We start from the raw sequence: 21,859 nt of genomic DNA, 5'->3' as shown, positions 1-21,859 counted from the left end.
GACGTCACATGACATCACGTGACGTATCAGAGCTTTTCCCCGATTGCTGGCAATGGGGTGGGCGCAGTTACCTTGTGACCCATCCAGCACACGGGCCGGCAGACACCCTTGCTCTATGGGATAATGTTGCAAACTACTTCTTTCTAAGCCCCTCCCCTTAGGTAGCAATACCTTCAAATAAAGTTGCTATGGTTATCTGCAACAATTATTTAACCCTTTCTGCAACAGGGCACTTTTCCACTAGTTTTAAGCTGCTTTCCCCATTTTTTTTTAATCCCATTTATATCCCGCCCTTCTCCAAAGACTTAGGGTGGCTTACAATCTAAAGCACAAATCAATGTGCTTAGCAATAGCCTTCATTCTATGTATATGCCTGCTTATTTTGGCTTTCGCCCCCCCCCAAGCGGCATTATTACAAAGTCAGCTTATTACCCCCAACAATCTGGGTCCTCATTTTACCTACCTCGGAAGGATGGAAGGCTGAGTCAACCTTGAGCCTGGTGGGACTCGAACCTGCACTAATTGCAGGCAGCTGGTGTTACTTAAGGAAGCATTAGCCCACTGCTCCACCAAGGCTTTTATTTCAAATATATATTTACATTTAAATCATAAAATGAAATTGGAAATGAGAAGTACTCTTCCTTCTTTTGCAGTGGAGATGGCACTGGGTGGTCTAATTTCTGGAAATATTAACAATGTTTTGAAAAAAAAGCAGATTACTAATTTCTACAGTTATTGATCATATTCTTCAACAGAGGAAAGAAGACAATGAATTTTAGCCATACAATTTAAGGAAATAGCATGGTGGGTATTCTTATTGGAATGCTGCAGCTGTTGGCTAGAGCCTGGTATTACTATTCCATTTGCAGTTTGATAATATTATTTCTAAAGGCATTATTTGAGCCTCAAACATCAATTTAAAAACATCCAATGGCATGTAGCAATGGAAGTCAGTTTTATATTATAATAGCATTGTACTATAATATAAACCCCTTCCCAAATATGATATATGCTCACACACGTTATCTCACCACCTGTTACATCTGTATTGTGAGTCTCCGAAATGATATTAAATTTTCTTCCATTATAAAGCAGTAGCCTCGCTAAAAAAATTCTTTGCCCTAATTCCCTACTTGTCTAGAACCTTTTAAAGTTTTACATTTCCAACTTGGAATGTAAAGTACAAAGATACCAGGAAAACAATCACTATCATGAATAATTAAAGATTTTAACCAGATTCGTATTCCTGATATACATATACACGTACGAGTGCATTTGGATTAGAGTATCAAAAAGCAAAAAAAACCAGAGGGCCGCAAAGAAATATTGAACACTATAATTCTTTGCTGATAACTGTTGGCCATCTGGATTGTTGCAGGTCAGATCTGATAGCTTGAGTATTCTATGTATATACGAATGTATACACAGACACATAAAGGCACAATTTCCCCCCAATACTTTATTTACATTTAGATTTTCTATCACAGTTCTCAGCAAGCAAGCAAGCAAGCAAGCAATACAGTAACATTAGTATTACTCTTTGTGAAAAAGAGCATGTTTTCCTTTGACACTTACATTCTGCTGCCCTACAGAATAAAAATGCTGAACAAAATTTCAACAGCAGCTTATCACATGCCAAACATTTACCTATCGCCTTCTGAGACTCAGTGTAAGGCAACCACATCTGTTTCTGCGTTCCAATAACGTTAAGTATAATTAAGTTCTCCTATTATTTTAAGCAAACACAACAATTAACTGATATTGTCAGCTTCACAGCCATTCACTGCATTCCATTAACGGTTCCCAACTTAAACTTAGCTGGTACCTTCTTAAAAGCAGAATGCATCTAACCATCAACTCTTCCGACATGCAAATAACTCAAGCAGGAGAAAGAATGTCACATCCAGTTCGTGTTTCATTTTCACTCATCATTGCATGCTGAAAACAGGCAATGGAAAAAAAAACAAGAAATAGAATGCATTCGTGGATGCTTTAATACATACCTGGGAACCCCCCTTGCACCATTGCTGCATTAGAACACAATTCTAGGTATCTGCATTCCGCACAAACATTCAAATGCTGGGAACAGCTCCAATCCTCACCACACAACACACAGAGAGATTCGGAGCTCCGTCTTTCTTCTGACGACCTTGGGCCTGCTTGAGAGATTTCCCTCGCCTTAAGGGCAATCTGTCAGTTTTCTTTCCACTATGATACGTGACCAATCACAATTAATTTCAGTCTTGCCCACAGGCAAAGAGTTACATCCGTCAGCAAGCCTGCCAGCACAACCAGAGAAATTCCTGGTCTCCCATCTCTGACCCACCGAGGCTCTAGTGCTGTTGCTACTGCTGCTGTATTGTTGTTGCATTGCTGGAAATCACTACGATTCAACTAGCATCCTTCTTCTGAAACAGAAATCATTTTTAAAACAACGCTGCCCTTTTTCTTGATGGTGAGCCTAGCTGATTTGATTCTTAATGGCCCATTCTTAATTGCAGATAAACGGCTTGTAACATCCGGTCAGGCGCGCACACACAAAAACATATATATAAATGCTTGTTTCTGATTCTAATAATCAGTGAGTGCTTGCCAGCCCAGTGGAGCTGGCTAAGTATTATCTTTTAGTTTTCCCTTGATCAGAGCTGCAGTGTGGTATTATGCTTATACAGTATCTTCAGGAAAACTGTCTGCTTTAAATCCTTATCGTTGCCAAGCAGATGCTAATCCATTTAATGCCCCTTCAGTAAACAGTAAGAATATATTTAAAATTATTTATTTTATACGGCAATTAAATAAAGTCACAAGAATGATCAGTAGAAAGTTGGTATATATGATTAGTCAGTATTTACTCACTGGACTTAACATTCTTTCCATTTAGAAAGCATCATCTTTTGTAATATGCCTGCACAGAGCCACATCTGTTCAATGCATTAGCAGAGCAGAGCCAAAAAAAAAAATACTGGTTGCAGTCATTCTCAGACCTTATTACACTTAACATTTCTAACACTCAAATACACTTTCAGTATTTGAGAACTGAATCAATAGTTTTAAAATCTGTACAAAGCAGAAAATCTCTGCGCAGATACCCATGACGATGTATAATAACAGCCTGCTTACCTTTTAAGAAATATCATGTAGGAAAGCTAATTTCAGAACAAGATTTAAAAACATTAAAGGACGTGTGATAGCATCCAAATTAAAAGCTCTCTGATTGTCATTTTGTTTGATGGATTGAAAAGCTTTCTGATACAGTTAGAAAATCTAACACCATTGCTAGTGATTGCAGTGACATCTATTGGAAAGGCAGCATTTTAACTTTAGAGCCGTGTGGGATCAAACTAAAAGCCAACACTGCATTCCTATTGTGATCAATAAGAAACCATGCCACCCTTTTGCTGGTACTGCCAAATTAACTTGTCTTGCATTTTTCCTGAAACGAATCTGTTGTTTTAATTTTGTAATATGGACTTTCGATTTAAAATTGAGCAGAAAATTAAGGCAAAAGGCAAACAGAAACACATTGACTTTGATTGTTTACTCTGCAAAGTGATACATAAACTATGAAGAGTAAACATGTGCCTTAAGTAACTTTACTCCTCTCTAGTCCACAAAAGCAAGTGATATTCAGAGACATGCTTCGGGTTCTTTAATGCTCTCTGAGCACTGTTTTCTTGCAGACGTTTCGCTATCCAGTTAGGTAACATGATCAGTACATATCAGGGGGCTGATGATGTTACCTAGTTGGGTAATGAAACGTCTGCAAGAAAACAACCAAGCTCAAGCATCAAGAATCCCACAGTTTACCCAGACCTACAAATATTCTCTTCTATTAGAGACATGCTGCTTTTGATATTGGAAATATTATACAACTATTACTAGTACCTACCGCAGTTTTATCCTCAATCACCAGCCTTCTCAATTACACAAGGGCTTTGCAAGAGATTGCTAGGGGTTCCATGAGGAATTGTGACCAATAAACAGACAAAGAAAGAAACACTGCTTTTGAAACTTTTGTGCACTGTACAGTGCTGAGGTACCCAAAGTTTTAAAAAGCAATGTTTATTTTTCCAGTGGTAGCAGTTATTATGTGCTGGGACTCAGCTGCCAAGCAGCCACTTTGCCATTGTCGGAAATGTTATACAATTTCGATCGTGTAGGTTAGAGAGGAACTGTATTGTGCAACTTCCATAGTTTTTGGACATTTTTAGGCAGGGGTTCCCTGAGATCTGATAATTATTTCAAGTATTTCTCCAGGGGAAAAAGTTGACAAAGGTTGCCCTTTAAGTTTATTTAGCTTTAAAACTATCCAGATGGGTAACCTTCTCCAGATCTTTTGGTAGCTTAATAAAGGACTGTGTAGGAAGATGGAAATTACTCAAGGAGAGAACCAACCCAAAATAACGAGAAATTTCCTGACACTTAGAACAATTGATCAATGGAACGACTTGCTTACAGAAGTTGTGGGTGCTCTATCAATGGAGGTTTTTAAGAAGGGATTGGACAACCATTTGCCTGAAGTATAGTCTTCTGCTTGAGCAGGGGGTTGGACTAGAAGATCTCCAAGGTCCCTTCCAACTCTGTTATTTATCTGATGTTATATTTAGTCCTCAACTTACAACCACAACTAAGTCCAAAATTTCTGTGGCTAAGCAAGACAGTTGTAAAGTGAGCTTTGTGCCATTTTGCAACCTTTCTTGCCACAGTCGTTGTTAAGTTAGTAACATGGTTGTTAAGTGAATCTGGTTTGTCCCATTGACTTTGCTTGTCGTAAGCTAACCGGGAGGGTTGCAAATAGTGATCACATGACCTTGAGAAACTACTACCCTCATAAATACATAAAATAAATATTTCATTTACATATTTGTACGGAATATATAAATATTATATACAACATATATACATAATATATAAAATACAATCATGAGATTTCCAGATGATTCACATGTAAAAATGATTAGGGCCAGAGAACCTTGGAATTATTACCCCCAATGCTGGTTATGCCTAGTTAAACAGTTTACTGACAAGTGGCATATTCATGATCTCTACCTTAACTAAATTTTGTCCAGACTTCCTTAAAAAAAGGGTCTAGAATATCATGGTCTTGGCATTAAGGAACCTTTCCCCCATTCAATTCTAATATTTCTCTAGATTTTTTGGGTAGTTTAACAAGGGACGATGTAGGAAAATTTACTTCTTTTTATTTCTCTAGTCTTTTCCAGCATTCTTTCCCATTGGAATTCAAAATTCTCATATTCTGGCAATAAATATGGTGACCATAAGCAAATTTTTCTTAGGTAAGATCCCCAAAGAAGGATTCTGAAAGTAGCAATTCAACAGATCTAATAATACTTCATAATTTACCCTCTGTAAAAGCATTTTCTTCCTCTTCATCCTCTTCCTCTTCTGGATCACCCATGCTGGACTTTCTTGCTCCTTTGTAAGGTGGTGGCAATTTCATGGGTGGTGGAGTCCCACTTTTCTTCTAAAAAGAAAAAAAAAGCCTTTCACATTATGCCTAGAAATTTCAGATTGTTCTGATAAGGAAATCATTACATATGTGTCGTTTATAAATGCTGCTTTCAAAAGAAGCTTCCAGTTTCAAAGACTTTGGGTTTCTTTTGAATAAATCTCACTTTTTGTTCCCCCACATCAAAAAAAGAAAAAGAAAAAAAGAGTGATTTTGTATTAGCTTGTTAGAAGCAAGGAATGCTAGGATGTTAATGTCTCCTTATACCAAAACAACGAAGATAATACAGTGCTTAACTGACAACATAAATGTAAAAGTACAAGTTTCACCAAGGACCAGAATGCTTCATAAAATAAATCTACAGCTTTCGAGGCACTTACAGGAAAAAACAACAACAACACACCAACTTATAAAGCTCCATCAAACATTACAGGCTACGCAATTTTCAATATTACCTCTGGTAAACAAGTGATGTATCATAAAACTCACAATAAAATCTCATTACCTCGCATAAATAAAGGCATTTTCGATAATGGTGCATGTAGTGATACATATCACCCTAAAGAAGGAGAACTAGAGGACTCCAGTAGACACAACCCAAGCATCTGTTTCTCAGGCTTGAGTCATTTGTGAGCTGTCCTGTAGGGCTGAGTGAGCTCAACTACGATCACATCGCTAAAGGCAAGTGCATTTTAGTAAACAGACAGCGACTGCCAAGTGTCATAGGACCCACACAAATGGCTTGAAAAATGCTGCTACATACAGCAGAGAATCATGGTTTCACATGTCATTTTTAGAAAGATTTTTTTCTATAATACTGTAGTAAAAGCAGTGTTTTTTTTAAAAAAAAAGAGATTTGCAAACACAAGAGTTGCCGTCATGTGTACAATCAACATTTATTGAAAAAGCAGGCTATTTGAATGTGGGATGGAAATAAAATGAGAAATCGCAAGAGGCAATAAAGGAGGAAGACGGTTCCAGCTGAAAGCGATTGCAAATCAGGATAACATAAATTTCACGTAGTTTAGTCAAGAACAGCAGCAAAAACAAAGAGAATAAAAACAAGCTCCCACAGTTTACGTAGTGGGGAAAACCATTTTGCACTCTATCCAAATTAACACTAAGTTGAGGAGTTGAAAAGCAACAGATTTGTTAAAGTTAAAAACTCTGTCACACTGAATTCAAATGTAGTTATTTATTTATATCCCCTTACTATTATTATTTTACAAATAACTCAAGGCAGCAACAAACATAATCCTTATCTTGTTTTTCCCACAACCACCACCCTGTGAGGCAGGTTGGCTGAGAGTGGTTGACCAAAGTCAGCCAGCCAGCTTTCTATTGATTACAATATATGAACAAACCATATATGACCAATTTTGTCTTGGCTGTTATTTTGCTTCCCAAACTAATGGCCTGCTGCAATTTTCTTGTGGTTTCCCATCTAAATGCTAACCAGATCTAACCCTGTTTAACTTGAGCTTTGTGTTGCTGCTTGCTGTGGCAACAGCTGCTACTGAGAACAATAAAAATTAAACTGAGTCAACCCACTCAATTTGGATGCAGCTCTGCTTTGTTTTCACTTGAACCTTTCTCTGAATAGTATTTTCACATGCACTGTGAAGATGATTATTTTATGTTGCCTTTCTCTGAATAGGAAGTGTTGTTTAAATTCACCAAATCCACTAAATCCAATCTGCCGAGTCTAGAGGAAAAATTAATTCTTTTCCTGACTCAGCTTCCGCTCTAGGAAATGTTGTCTATCTTTTCATTCAGCCATAATCAATATTTTACCTTACCCTACGGAGATAACCAGCCAGAACATAATTCTATGAACTTCTATCAACTGAAGAATATCTACACAATAATACATTGGACCACCCTTGTAATGACATTTTCCCTATTTGTCATTCTCCAGCTGAAAGAGATTTCAAATCCAACATTATCTGGAATATGGTGGGGGAAGATTACTTCCTATTTATATTTGATATCACTACTTCCAGAAGTCATGTATTCCATTAGCTTTTGAACTTAACGCCCTTTTGCACTATTACTACCTCAGGGACGGAATCATTCACGTAGAACAGAAACCATTACCCATACAACTACTTCTCCGTGTTATGAATGCTGAAGTACTGCATAATTTAGCACTACAATCTTTGCCCAGGGGCTCGTGCAGGGCGGTATTCAAGTTTTATTCACAGGGGGGAAATCTGTTGAGTACTATCTTCACAATGAAATGGCTCTTAAAACTAGCTGGTGGTCCGCATAATTTCAAAGACATGATATAGCCAGATCAGTGACAAGTGGTATTTCTTCAACAAGCACACAAATAAATAATTTCTTCGTGGAGGCCCCCGGTACAGACAGCCTCAACAGCAGAGCTCCAGGAGTCAGTCTACACAGGCATGTTTATACCATTAATGGCTGAATGTGCACATGTGCCTTGAGAAGAATCTCCCTGCAAACCGCGTAGTCAGTTACTTCCAGGATGATAAACTTTCTTCCTGATGTAAGAAGAAGCTTGTTGTAATGACACCACAATATCTGCAATATAGCCCCCCCCCAAAAAGAGGGACATTCTAGAGCTCAGAACCTATACCTTCAACTTGAGGAAATCCACATAAACATTTAAGGTAAAAGTTTCCCTGTGTCCAACTCTAAGGCGCAGTGCTCATCTCCTTTTCTTGGCCGAAGGAGCCTGTGATGTCTGAAGACATTTTCCACAGTCATGTGGTCAGCATGGCTATACACCAAAGGCACACGGAACACTGTTACCTTCCCACCATAGTGGTACCCTACTAAATCTACTTGCATTTGCATGTTTTCAAACCGCTAGGGCAGGAACTATGGCAAGTAATGGGATCTCATCCCGTTGCGCATTGCTTGGGTCTCAAAACCGGACAGTCAGCTTTCCAACCACTCAGCCACTACAAAAAAAGGAAGTTCTCTACAAGAGGCATCAAACAAAGTCCCCAGATAAACCTTTCCAAGGCAGTAACAGTTTAAGAATACAAGTACAGTTAGTCTTCGACTAACAACCTTTTGTTTAGTAGCCGTTTGAAATTACGACGACACTGAAAAATGTAATTTATGACCATTTTTCTTACTTAAGACCATTACACTAGCCCCATAGTCATGTGATCAAAATTCAAGATGCTTGGCAACTGACTCATATTTATGATGGTTACAGTGTCCCAGAGCCATGTGGTCATCTTTTATGACATTCTGACAAGCAAAGTCAATGGGGAAGTCCAATTCGGTTTACAACCATGTTAGTAACTTAACAACTGCACTGATTCGCTTAACAACTGTGGCAAGAAAGGTCATCAAATGGGGCAAAACTCACTAAACACCTGTCTCGCTTAGCAACAGACATTTGGAGCTCAATTGTGGTCAAAAATTAATCAACTCACAAATATGTCCGGCAGACAAAAAGCTACACTTGTAAAGAGAAAGAAAAATCAGAGAATTATAAGAATACTTTTCCTTGGCCCCACTAGGACATCTGGACGATCATCTTGAGAACAGTGGATTAGACAAGGAGGAAGGCTCTTAAAAGTCAATTGGAGCAACCCAAATGGATTAAGGTACAGACAGCAGATTTTGCATAACCAAAGCTGTCTTGCTATTAGAGTGGCTGAATTGTTTGCAAACATCATTTCAGAGAACATGATCAGAAGGCAGTTCGAGGTGAAATGCAGTAAGAGAAACACTAGGGGAAAAAAAGGAAATTAGAAGCCAAAGTCCAGATTTATATTTGTCAATGTTTCTGAATGACGGATAGCCAGGCAAGGTTTGTTTCCTTGTTCCCTGGCACTTTTGCTTCAATTTTCCAATTTGTACTTCACGGTAAGTAGCAAGTGTTGCGAGACTTTCTGGTTTCTCCCAGATTTCCTTCTGTAGGAATTAGAGAGAGCAAGATTCTCATGATCTCAAAAAATAGGTCCTCCAAAGGACTTAGAAGTCTTGGAATAATGGTATTCTGTTTCTCTAGGCGTAAATATATAGATGCACACACACAAAAAGCTGCATTTCGCTATTAATGGACCGTTCTCGTAAAATGCCTTGTCTTGCCCATTCTGTTTGCAGCAAACTAGAGTTTGGAGGCAAAGACATCGATGTGAAACTCTATGGTTTACCTCACAGAAACTTAAGAGTGAAAAAATACTGCTGTTGATCCTACAGCCAGAAATGTGAAAGATAAAATGCTCTATGCTGAAGAGTACTCCTTTAAATACAGGTAATCCTCGACTTACATCCATTCATTTAGTGACTGTTTGAGGTTACAATGACACTGGAAAAAGGGACTTATGATCATTTTCACACTTACGACCATTGCAGCATCCCCATGTGACCAAAATTCAGTCACTTGGCAACTGAGTCATATTTATGATGGTTGCATTGTCCCGGGGTCGTGTAATCACCTTCTGTGATCTTCTGACGAGCAAAGTCAATCGAACAAACCAGATTCACTTAACAACCATGTTACTAACTTAACAACAACTGTGGCAAGAAGGGTTGTAAAATGGCACAAAGCTCACTTTACAACTGTCTTGCTTAGCAATAGAAATTTTGGGCTTAGTTGTGGTTGTAAGTTGAGGACTACCTGTACATAAGAGAATAACAGTTGGAAGGGACCTTGGAGATCTTCTAGTCCAACCCCCTGCTCAAGCAGAAAACCCTATACCACTTCAGACAAATAACAGTTGCAGTGATTCACTCAACGACAGTGGCCAGAAAGGTTGTAAAGTGAGGCAAAACTCACTTAACAAGTGTCTTAGCAACAGAAATTGTGGGCTCAGTTGTGGTTGTAAGTCAAGGACTACCTGTAGGATACTAGCAATTTCAAACATGTCATTTATTTTCCTCCATCAATGTACATTGCTTTAAAAATCAGAAATGATTTTCTAATCATTTCGACCAAGTTTAAACTATTCAAGCTATTTTTTAAAAAAAAACTTGAGAAAGGAGAGCTCCTCCAATCTATATTACAGCAGTACATTTATTAGTACAGCTCAAGATTTATAAACTAGCATGCAAGATCTGAAATCCCCAAGAACACCGCATCAGGCAAGATGATTAAAATTACAGAAAAAGAGAGGGCGGAAACATGAAATGTGCCTGTTTAAATCATCCCTGTTCCCAATTAGTCATACAAAGCTAGACACATTCATTCAAACAGCAAGCACTTTTCGTTTCATACACCATGAAAGTAATAGTTTCCATATTTTTTTAAGGAAAACCATGAGGTCTAAAGGTTCATCCTAGCCTACATGAATTGTCTTATGGAGAATCTTATGGAGATCTTCATGTAAATAGCCTTGCTGAAGAAAAGTGATTATCTATCAACAATCAATCAATTATATTGTGAGCCATGTTACTTCACAATTTGTTTTTACTTTTGGGACTTTCGGGGGAGGTATGGTGAACTGAAGATGGATTGCTCTGCAAAAGCAGAACCAATGACTGCAGTAAAGACCAAGGAACTTGTGTGTAAACTGATTCCTGGCAACTTCTCTGGATAAAGAGAGGACAGGAGATCACCCGCATGTGCTCTGCATGGCTGCTCTGTGCAAGAAAATATATAGGACATCAGTTTTCCATGAGTTTGACTGCTGGGAGATGATGAGATCAGCCATTTTGCTCAAAAGCTTGCCACAGCCCTTTAAAGGACACTAAGTTTGCAAACCTCACTTTTTAAACCCTTTCAGAAATTGTTTATTAACTATCTTGAAGCTATTAGAGACCTTCAGAATGACAAGTTTGGAAACTCTTCATTGGGTGAGTTTATCTTCAATTCTGAACAAAATATTAATTACAAGCTTAAGAACCTATGGAATATGAAACAAGCAGTAAAAAGCTAAATAAGATTTTTTTTTTCTAAGAAAGTTATAAATGGATTAAAGGTCCAGATAAATTTGGAATATTGACTTTTACTGTACAATTTTGGAATTTACTAGAAAAATAACTTCTTGAAGGACTTCTTGCTATCCTGCTTATTGCAAGTCATGACAAAAGCTAAGTGATGATTTTAGAAACTGGACACTAGAGGCGTCAAAGATTTTAGGCAGCAGGAAAAAAAATGCATATCTGGTTGGGTTAATACCGGGACTTTCAAAATGACAAAAATGTTACAAGGTCATAAATATTAAGAGAGATTTTTGAAGAATGGAGCCAGAAATTAATAATTTCAATATCAATACTATTACAGCACTATTACTATTTTATGGATAGGGTATATCTAAAAGATGTTAATGAAGGAACGACATATGGGTAACAATGACAAGCCAAGAGTGATTTTGAAAAGAATGCTTTACTGGACATACAAAAGGAACTGGTTGAAGTTTTTAAAATTAAAATAGAAATACAAATAATATACCAAAAGAATGAACTGCAAAATGTTTTCTTTTTGGATCTACAAAAGAAGCTTGTTAAAGCCTTGAAGAAATCTGTGTAATGGGATAAAGAAGAGTCGAAGAAAAATCAAATCATGTCACAAAGTTTGATTGAATCAAAGATTAAGACTTTTAGAAGTAAAAGGGAGAAATATAAAATTGGTTTATTTGATCAAGATTAAAATGATATTCATTTATTTAGCAATGGTCTGACAATTTTATATGGACTTTTTTTGTAGGGGAAGGGCTGTAAGATCCTAGGTGTGGAGTGAATCTCTTAGAATTCCTAAGTAGACATATGACAACTATGTCCCACTGTCCTTGAGTGCCATTGATTCTTATCTAACTCTAAACAGGTGCCAACCGTTAGTTGAGAAGATTCCTTTGGATAGGTTTTTTTAGCAATAAATCAGTTTAATTTAACCTTCATGTGTAGACCTGGTCTCTCGTGCCTGACACTTCTGTTGACATCAGGATTCAAAAGTAGATATTTTACAGTTTTGCTTATAGATAATGGACAGATATAGAAGAGGAAATATCTGTTTAACCTTATAGGAGAATGAAGAATTATCAAATTTGTTTATAATTATTGTGATGAAAAAGAGAAGAGAAGAGAAGAGAAGAGAAGAGAAGAGAAGAGAAGAGAAGAGAAGAGAAGAGAAGAGAAGAGTTGGAAGGGACCTTGGAAGTCTTCTAGTCCAACCCCGCTTAGGCAGGAAACCCATACCATTTCTGAGAAATGGTTGTCCAATCTCTTCAGTTGAAAGTCGCTTCTTTATATATATTTTTCTTTTCTTTTTTATTATAATCTTTCTCTTTTTTCCTATATTATTTATTCTTTCTTTATGCATTTCTCTCTCTCTACATTTAGTTTTCATTAGATTTTACTACTGTAATTAAAAATCTTAATAAAAATTATATTACAAAAATACAACCAATATGTTTTCACTTTTCTAATATGAATGATTAGAAAAGTTTAGAATGGAACCTGTTTCCAAGCTGGACCACTCTAGAACACTTAGATTATGTCTATTTTAGATGTGAACTATTTCTAGAAAATCTTTTCCAAAGTGGTTTGTTTATTCTAACCCACTTAACAAGGGAACAAGTCCCAATGAACTAATTGCCACTTGCTTCTAAGTAGGTATCTGTTGGCCTTGTAATTCTTCATTATTTTTAGATCATTGACACGTGACCTCAAAAGCCTATTTTCTCTTTGTTATTTGTTATTATTAGGTGTTGTTATTGCTTTTAATGTTATTTAACGTTAAATTTAACAATCTAACATATAAATACATATAGCATAAAGAGTAATAAAGATAAAGGGCAATTAGAAATAATTTTTAGTTATCTTTTCAAAACATCTCAGAAAGTCTACTATGTAAGTCCAGATACCATGTTTCCCTGAAAATAAGACTGGGTCTTATATTAATTTTTGCTCCAAAAGATGCATTAGGGCTTAATTTCCGGTTAGGACTTATTTTGGGGAAAATACGGTACTAAATGCATCTGTCTGGCTGACGATCTTAACTGGGGCTTATTTTGTTGGTGGGGTTTATATTACGAGCGTCATGCTACGGCTTATTTTCCAGTGGGGTCTTATTTTCAGGGAAACACGGTATTATCTGCCTTCTTCCATTTAAACAAATCTTGGAGTATTTTAAAATGATAACTTATTTTATGAATCTGGTTTTGGAAAACAAAGAGACTGGAGCTACCTTTTCAGTTTCTTCTGTATCCTGATCCTTGTCGCTTTCCTTTTTCTTAGGGTTTATTACTGAAATTATCTACAAAAAAAACCAAATGAATGGAAAAAAATGCATGAATGAATCAAAATGAAGGGAAAGAGAAAAATGAAAAGAAAGCAAACTCTATTTCTAAAAAAAATAGAGTTGCTAGATATAAACTGATCCCCATCTTTTTTTCTCTCCCACAATTTGAAATCCATTCTCTATCAAAATTAAATTTTAGAAAATAAATATGTGGAGATGATTACCCTTGGAAGAGTTGACAGACTTTGCACCACAAAAACAATGGGGTTGCCTGCATTTTTGATAGCTTCCACAGCTTCTTCATGAGTAGCATTTTGTAAGTCTGTTCCAGATACCTGCAGAGAAATGAGCTCATTTATTTATTTATTTATTTTTGGGACTTATATGCCGCCCTATCTCCCGAAGGACTCAGGGCGGCTAACAACAATAAAAGACAATAATACAAATGTTAAAAAATTCAATTAAAGCCCCAATGATAAAATATTAAAAACATTTTAGATTTACTTCTTCTGACCCAAATCCTGGAAAAAGGTTTCAGTCAGCTGAAAGACCTGAATAACATCTACAAAGAGCTTTACTAATATAACAGATGTAGTCCCATTATTAAAATGGTACTCATAGCATCAACACAATATCTAATCTATAGCAAAGACATTTAGCAATGCTTCAATTAGATCAGTGGTGGCGAACCTATGACACGCATGCAAGAGGGGGGCACTCAGAGCCCTCTCTGTGGGTACATGCACCTTGCTCTTTGGCTAAGTTTTCACAGGAAAAAGCCATTTCTCAAGCCCCTTCTGAGCCAAAATAAGCCTCCGGAGCGAGTGCACTGTTTTCAGCTTTGAATTATATCAAATCTGACACCAGAAACAGACTAACAGATGACCTGAGCGCTGCATGTGTTACTCTCAAACTTACAAAATATAAGCCAAGGTTAGACAAATTATCAGCATGCATACAACAGCAAAAATCACATTAATTGTTCAAAAGCATGCCAAATGCAAACTTTTACCTTTCAGTAAAAAGTTGTTTGTATCATTCAAAGCTTTGTTATTGTGTTTTTCTTTTAAGACAAAAGATGTTAATGTATGTTTTTTCTAAACTAAAACCTCAGTATTCAGATTAAATTGCCGTGTTGGCACTTTGCAATAAATAAGTGTATTTTGGGTTGCAGTTTGGAGGCTCAGTCTCTAAAACGTTTGCCATCACTGAATTAGATCAATAAAAAACTGAACCCTTGGACATTTTTTATAACATTAGGTTTATGCATTCAACTCAAGGCCAAATTAAACAGTACATTGAATTTGTTTTCCTTAATGAGCTGTTCTCAAACTTCTATTTCAAACTGAGCATTTTGCTTTATTTTCATGCATACAGGTAGTCCCCAACTCATGACCAGAATCGTACCCAAAATTTATGTTGCTAAGTGAAGCATTTGTTAAGTGAATTTTGCCCCATTTTACAACATTTCTTGCTACTGTTAAGTGAATCATTGTAGTTGTTAAGTTAATAACACGGTTGTTAAGTGAATCTGGCTTTTCCATGGACTTTGCTCGTCAGAAGGTCGCAAAAGGGGATCACATGACCCTGGGATACTGCAACTGTCATAACTATGAGTCAGTTGCCAAGAGTCTGAATTTTGATCAAGTGACCATGGGGATGCCACAATGGTTGTAAGTGTGAAAAAAATGGCCATAAATCACTTTTTTCAGTGACATTGTAACTTTGAACAGTCACTAAATGAACTGCTGTAAGTCGAGGACTACCTGTATTTGGTTTCCTAATACTGCATGTGTTTAAACAGCACTAGTATTTTCTGTTATTCTCTGACTGTTTTGGCCCTTAAAATGCTTTCCTCTTGACTGCACTACTCTACAGAGCAAATCCTCATAACTGATGGGGAAATAAGCTCCTTTTCAGGAATCCTTCCCCAAAGAGAAATTTCCCATGAATAGTGAGCTCACTTGTCATCAATAAGTCAAAAAGAAAAATTCTTTATTTATGCATGTGTTTCTAGTAGGACTTATTAATCTCTTCTCATGTAGATAAGCAGCATCTGCAGCTCTCAGTAGAGTATAAGGGCCAGCCCACTCAAAAAAAAGGGGAAAAAAAAGAACAGTAAATTCAAATACCCACAATTACATCTTACACAATCATTATTTTTTATTCACACATAAGATAAGTGGTTAAAGTTAAGCTGTAAATATTTACTATTTACTAAATTTGTAGCCAGTAGAATCTCTCTAAAAAATGAGTCTGTTCTAGCAGCTACAGTCTTTTAAATTGGAAGTCTGAACTTACTTCAAGTATTTTATCTCCTGTTTTGAGAGCCTTTGTTCTTCCTGCTGGGCTGTCTTCCAAAACCTGCTTGATAAATATTCCTTTAAGCTCCTCTCCATTCTTCAGGCGTTTTATAACTGTATGTCCACCAACAATACTGATGCCAAGAGGTATGTGGGGCTCCCGAAAAATTTCAATTCTGTATGGAGAAAGAATGCTCTGAATACAAGAAGTTGGAGCTTCATGATTTTTGCTAAAATCTGTGACCTTATAGAAATCCAAAGCTTCTGGTTTGTTATAAGGTAGACCAAAATACAAATAAAAATAAAAATAGGCAATTAAGGGAAGGAAAAAAAAGAACGGGGGAAAGAAAATATGAGGTACAAGGGAAGAAAGAAAAAGGCATTGACTTCCGACTCTTTTTAGCACGGTTCAAGATAACAATATTACAATCTAAACTTTTTACTTTTACACATTAGTATGTAACTAGCCATTTTTATAACAACAAATCTATCTAATCGGCAAAAGTTTTATTTCTTTTCTTCACAAGCACAAAACCCAGAAGTGATATCCAAAGGGGGGAAAAAACCCTAAATATATTCTCCTCTTTGAATAGAACAATCAATGTAACCATTACTGCTTTATCTTCCTTGCTGTTGAAATAATATGTATTTCTATTTCCACTTTTTAATCTTTATAAACTATCACCATTTATATTAACAAAATTCACTGTATTCTTTCAGATTCTTTAACGGGAAAAACATTTTTTCCAACATTTTTTAAAACACTAAGCTTTTCTTTAAAAAAACATTTCTAAAATTAAAACACTCTAATGCATCTTTTTTTAAACTCCCTCTTAGCCTACATATTTTAAAGTTCACTTTCAGACCAATAAAATTTCAACTAACTCTAATTAACATTAAATTTTGGGGGAGAAGAAAAGAAAAAAGCTATGGACACTGGGTAGCTCAAGAAAGATTGGGGGGTAGTAGCGCAATATTGGAAGAAGGAAGAACTGCCGACCATAGAAGAATGGACTTTAAAAGTTTTCAATTTGGCAGAAATGGCAAAGATTTCAGCGTATTTGAAAGACCAATCGCAACAGAGATACACTGTGGAGTGGAAGAGATGGATAGATTATATCCAGAATAAATATGGGACTAAAAAGTTTCATTTAGCATTTGAATAAGTAGTGGATTTATATGATGTATAACTAGCTTGTAGTTATTTTATTAAGAGTTAAAGTGCAATAGAATTTAATATTTTATTGTTGTTTGCATATTTTAGATTATGTTTGTTTGTATTTTTATACCCTGTATTTAGCTCTGGGAGGTCGGGGAGGGGGGGAGGGGAGGGGAGAGTTGGGGAGGTTTGGGGAGAGGGGAGGGGGAGGGGAGGGGTTTGTATTTAAAAATGTACTTTAAAACTTTTCAATAAAAAAAAGAAAGATTGGGGGTCAGTGGTCCAGGTAGATATGCTGTGCATAAAATCAAGGTAGAAAAAGAAAGGTACTGGGAAAATCAGGCATGGGCTGGCTGATTGCACAGCTGTTACTTCCATTGTTCTTGAGTTGAAGCACGGCACATCCAACTATTCTCCATTAGCACATCCCTCTTCCTACCTCCCTTTAGCTGCTACCTATTTGCTTGGCTCCAAACAAGATCTAACAAGCAGTAAAGAAAGGAAGCTACTGGGAAAATAAGGGGTGTGCCAGTATCCTGATCATGTAAAGGAAGAAAAGAGGGGTGGGCGGTATCAATCTGGTCCTACTCACCCAGTAAGAACCCTCCAAATTTTGTTTTTTGCTGAGATTGGAAACAATTAAAACATCCAAATTTTCAGATATGATGAACCAGAGCTCAGTGTCCCAAACACTGTATGTTTGTTTCAAAGTTGAAATAAAAACACTTTCCATAATTTCCAAAATAATTATATAAAAATCAATGGAACCGATATGCTCATTCAGCAGAACACCTGATAAATATTAATTCTGTCTTCAGCATCTTATAAGGAAGTATTGTCACACTGTTCTTCCCAGACGGTATAAAATACCCAATGATCAAGCAAAGTGCCTCCAGCAAGAGATTAAAAAGGAAAGGCATACTCATACTTAATGATCAGCACCTCAAATTATTACTAAGGCAAAAGAAATACTGAAATACTTATCAACATACATTTGGGGTGATCCCCAGTGACTGAAAATTGGAGTTTCTTCTCCTTCTCCTTCTTCTCTTTCAGGCAACTCACTAAAGAAAATTGATACAATACGCAACATTTATATGTGTGTGTGTCCCATTCTTTGTAATTAACAAAATTAAATTCCCAAGAATCTACAAGCTTCTCCGCCTTTCTGTAAACGCTAATGAAAATGGACCACTTTATTAAAGACACAATTTCTGCAATTATCCTCTTAATTAAGTATACGATGTGTCTCTGCAGAAAGGAAGGTAATCATTTTGTGAGTGAAATTGATACGTCTCAGTGTGTAGCTAGACAAGAAGAGTTTTATCATCCTGATCATCATTGCCATCATTAGCTATAAGAAGTAGAAGAAAAATACAAAATTAGTTGAAGGCTGGAGAATTCTGGGAGCTGAAGCCCACATGTCCTAAAGTTGATAAGGTTGAGAAACCCTGATCTAGCCAATGTTGCATGATGTTAAAAAAAAGTTATACAGTGAAGGCCTGTTGGTATTTAGATAAGAAACCAGTAGGACATCACAAGGCTGTAGACTTACAAGTTTAAAAAAATCACAATACAAATAACGGCAAACCCTTTCATATTTTGGTTAACATAAATTTGACTTGACAGAACTCTACTTTATGTTGTAACACCTTTGACCCTAACAGATTAATATACCTACGATTGCCTCCAATAGCTACTTAGTGAGTTAGAATGATGGCATATTAAAACTCTAAATATTGACAACTCGTTGCTGATTTCTCATAATGTAAGAGAAAATAGTTTCTCCTCTTATTTCTTTTCAGATAAATCAAAATTACCAACATATTTTTAGCTGAGCACTTCATACCTAGACAGCACTACTCTACGTAGGGCAGAATCTTGGGAGCTGGAAGGATCAATATCTTCATTCTTCATTTGGCATCTCTCACGATCAACATCAGTGTATAGATCTTCTTTAGGGTCACCTTGCTTTGCAATACCTTAGAAGAAGAGATTCATTATTATGCTCTGCTTTCAGATGCACTTACTTAAGAGTAAGAGTACTAATAGACAACCTTTTCTAAAAAAGACCATTCGGTTCACAGTGACAATTAGCTCTTTTCAAGTATTTATGTGAATCTATGAGGGACTGAAACTGAGAAGTGAATGAGAGGCAACATACAGCCTGCCTCTGCACATTCAGTTAAGTGGTTTGAAAGGGAACAGTGTTCACTTGAACAGCTCTCCTCTATCCAACAATCATAGAAAATCATTGTGAAAAGAACAGTTATATTCAAGGTACATCTGCCCTCTAGACTTTCCAAGAGAAAGCATAAAGAGATAGGCAGAATGCCTTCAAATTCTAGTACTTCTCGCATTATGCGAAGAATTCAATATTCTTAAAATAATTGATTTGATGATGAGTATAGAATGAGAATCGCACACACAATCTGACTTCAAAAATGTAGACTAAACAACTGGGATCATAAATAAAGGTTTAAATGGTGGTACGCTGAAGCTAAATACTAACGAACAGAAAACATTGTGGTTGAATATTTTCTTTTTCCAAAATGAAGGTAATTGGATGGGATATACTCCCAACCCCCAGTCCTGTTTGAACAGTTATAATATTTGGGAATATTTGTCCCTCATAGATTCACATATATGTCAATATGGATATGGATGTGTTTTCCACAGATTCAGGGTGTTGGTATTAGATATATAAAACCTTTAAAACAACCTCAATCACATCTGTTTTATCGGTAACTATAATTTGGGGAGAAGCTTTCTCTGTCCATGTGATAGATCGTCAGTTGGGACCCATGCAGATTCAAGTTTTCTCCACAGTGATGCATCCGTATACATATAATACACCCAAATTCTGCAATGTTTTAGGTATTTTTTTGAGACCCACTTTTTAATAGTAGCCCCTTTCAACCACCAAAGTCCCGCTAGGTCTTGATCTTTCATAGATAATTTTGGCTCAGAAATATATTTACTCATTCTGAATACTTGCTCATTTCACTTACCATCCGGCATAGGAGTTCCTTGGCTGTACTCCACTGAAACACCATGGACTAGTGCATGATTTGTACTCTTTTCTTCATTCTTCAGTAGAAAAATAAAGGCAATTCAGAATTGAAAGCCATTAGCTCAGCCCTATGCTACCCGAAACAAAGATGAGTTTAACAGAAGCCGGGTTTTAAAAAGTGACATATCATTAATTAAACCCTGTTTTCCAAAATCTGTTATGGATTCTTTAAGTATTATGCTAATGGTATCTAAAGAAAGCACCTGAATATCCTTAATGATCTTACCTCTTCAGTATTAAGATGGTTTGCAGGATTCAGTTCCACCATTTTAGCACAGTCTAATTCTTCATCCCACTGTCCTGCAGTTTCAAGGTCCACCACAGGAGAGGAAGATATTTCCCTTATATCTGCTGATGGACACCTTTCATAACCCTGATCCGTATCATCCACTTCATCCACTAACATCTCTCGTTCTTCACCGAGACGTTCTTCCACGTGCTTCAGAATCTCATGCATTTCCCAGGATTCTTTATCAATGTCTGTTTCGCTCTGCATAAGTTGAAACTGTCTCCCCAAATCCAAGTTTGGCTCATCAGCAAGCTCTTCCAAGACGGGCTCATCAACAAGTTCTTCTTTAGATTCATTTCTGAAATCCTACACAAAACATCAAAACAGAGCTAATTAGTAGTGGATAGAAGATGTGTGTGTGTGTGTGTGTGTGTGTGTGTGTGAGGGAGAGAGAGAGAAAGAGAGGATAGAGAGATAGAGAGATAGAGATAGATAGATAGATAGATAGATAGAGAGAGAGAGAGAGAGAGAGAGAGAGAGAGAGAGAGAGATAGAGAGAGAGAGAGAGAGAGAGAGAGATAGATAGATAGATAGATAGATAGAGAGAGAGAGAGAGAGAGAGAGAGAGAGAGAGAGAGAGAGAGAGAGAGAGAGAGATAGAGAGAGAGAGAGAGAGAGAGATAGGCAGGCAGGCAGGCGGGCAGATAAATAAACAGATAAACAAACAGATGAAAGAAGGTGCTAGATCTGATAAAACATTTCCTTAGTTTTTAAAAAAAACATTAATTTATAAACATAATTTTACATTTTAAAGAAATGAGGCTACCTCTTACCTTATCCAACTATACTGGCATTATTCTACTAATGAACTTTCAAGTTGCAAACTTTTGCCAATATGAACAAACCTGTCCACACCTGGAAGACTACCTGTAGAAACATTCTTGCCATCTAGATTTACAGAGTGGCACCTCTTAGAAATGACTACAACTGATTCAAACAAACATTTAGTGTACCTCAATTCAACTTTCATCCTGAAAAAGCCTTTACATAGGACAAATGTTATTGTAATAGAAATATAAACCAATAGAAACCTTTGGAGCTGCAAGGAGGATTGATGGCTCAATGTTATTGATTGATTCCTGAGATATTGAACTTCTGTTAAGTCCCTTGGGTTCCACAGAAGAAGTCCCATTGTGTTTATTTTCACCCTTAAAAAAGAATGTCAATGTTCAGGAAAATATCAAACCCCAACTTTGTAAAAAGAGAAGACAAAGCAAAAAAGCAGCCTGTGGACAAAGTAGCTTGTGGAGCAGGGATCAGCATCTGTGGCCCCTTTACGACTTGTGGGCTTCAACTCCCAGAATTCCTGCGTCAGCCATGCTCAGGAATTCTGGGAATTGAACTCCGTAGGCTATAAAGGGGCCATAGCTGCTCATCTCTATTGTAGAGAGGATG

At 36.8% G+C, this 21,859-nt stretch overlaps 1 protein-coding gene across 1 annotated transcript in view; it reads right to left on the bottom strand.

The window, feature by feature from the left end:
* The window catches only part of PATJ (PATJ crumbs cell polarity complex component), a 167,885-nt gene that overhangs the window by 73,779 nt on the left and 72,247 nt on the right, over nucleotides 1-21,859 (bottom strand). The window contains exons 20-28 of the mRNA XM_081325227.1: nucleotides 21,496-21,612; nucleotides 20,402-20,770; nucleotides 20,114-20,192; nucleotides 18,952-19,084; nucleotides 18,095-18,166; nucleotides 15,942-16,119; nucleotides 13,865-13,975; nucleotides 13,587-13,655; nucleotides 5,365-5,485 (exon numbers count right to left, since the gene is read on the bottom strand). Coding sequence (XP_081181353.1) covers nucleotides 5,365-5,485; nucleotides 13,587-13,655; nucleotides 13,865-13,975; nucleotides 15,942-16,119; nucleotides 18,095-18,166; nucleotides 18,952-19,084; nucleotides 20,114-20,192; nucleotides 20,402-20,770; nucleotides 21,496-21,612 — 1,249 coding nt within the window. The remainder of the gene's footprint in view (nucleotides 1-5,364; nucleotides 5,486-13,586; nucleotides 13,656-13,864; nucleotides 13,976-15,941; nucleotides 16,120-18,094; nucleotides 18,167-18,951; nucleotides 19,085-20,113; nucleotides 20,193-20,401; nucleotides 20,771-21,495; nucleotides 21,613-21,859) is intronic.

The sequence above is a fragment of the Vipera berus genome (assembly GCF_964194415.1).
Source record: "Vipera berus genome assembly, chromosome: 3".
Lineage (NCBI taxonomy): Eukaryota > Metazoa > Chordata > Lepidosauria > Squamata > Viperidae > Vipera > Vipera berus.
This window is presented reverse-complemented; position numbering and strand designations above follow the sequence as displayed.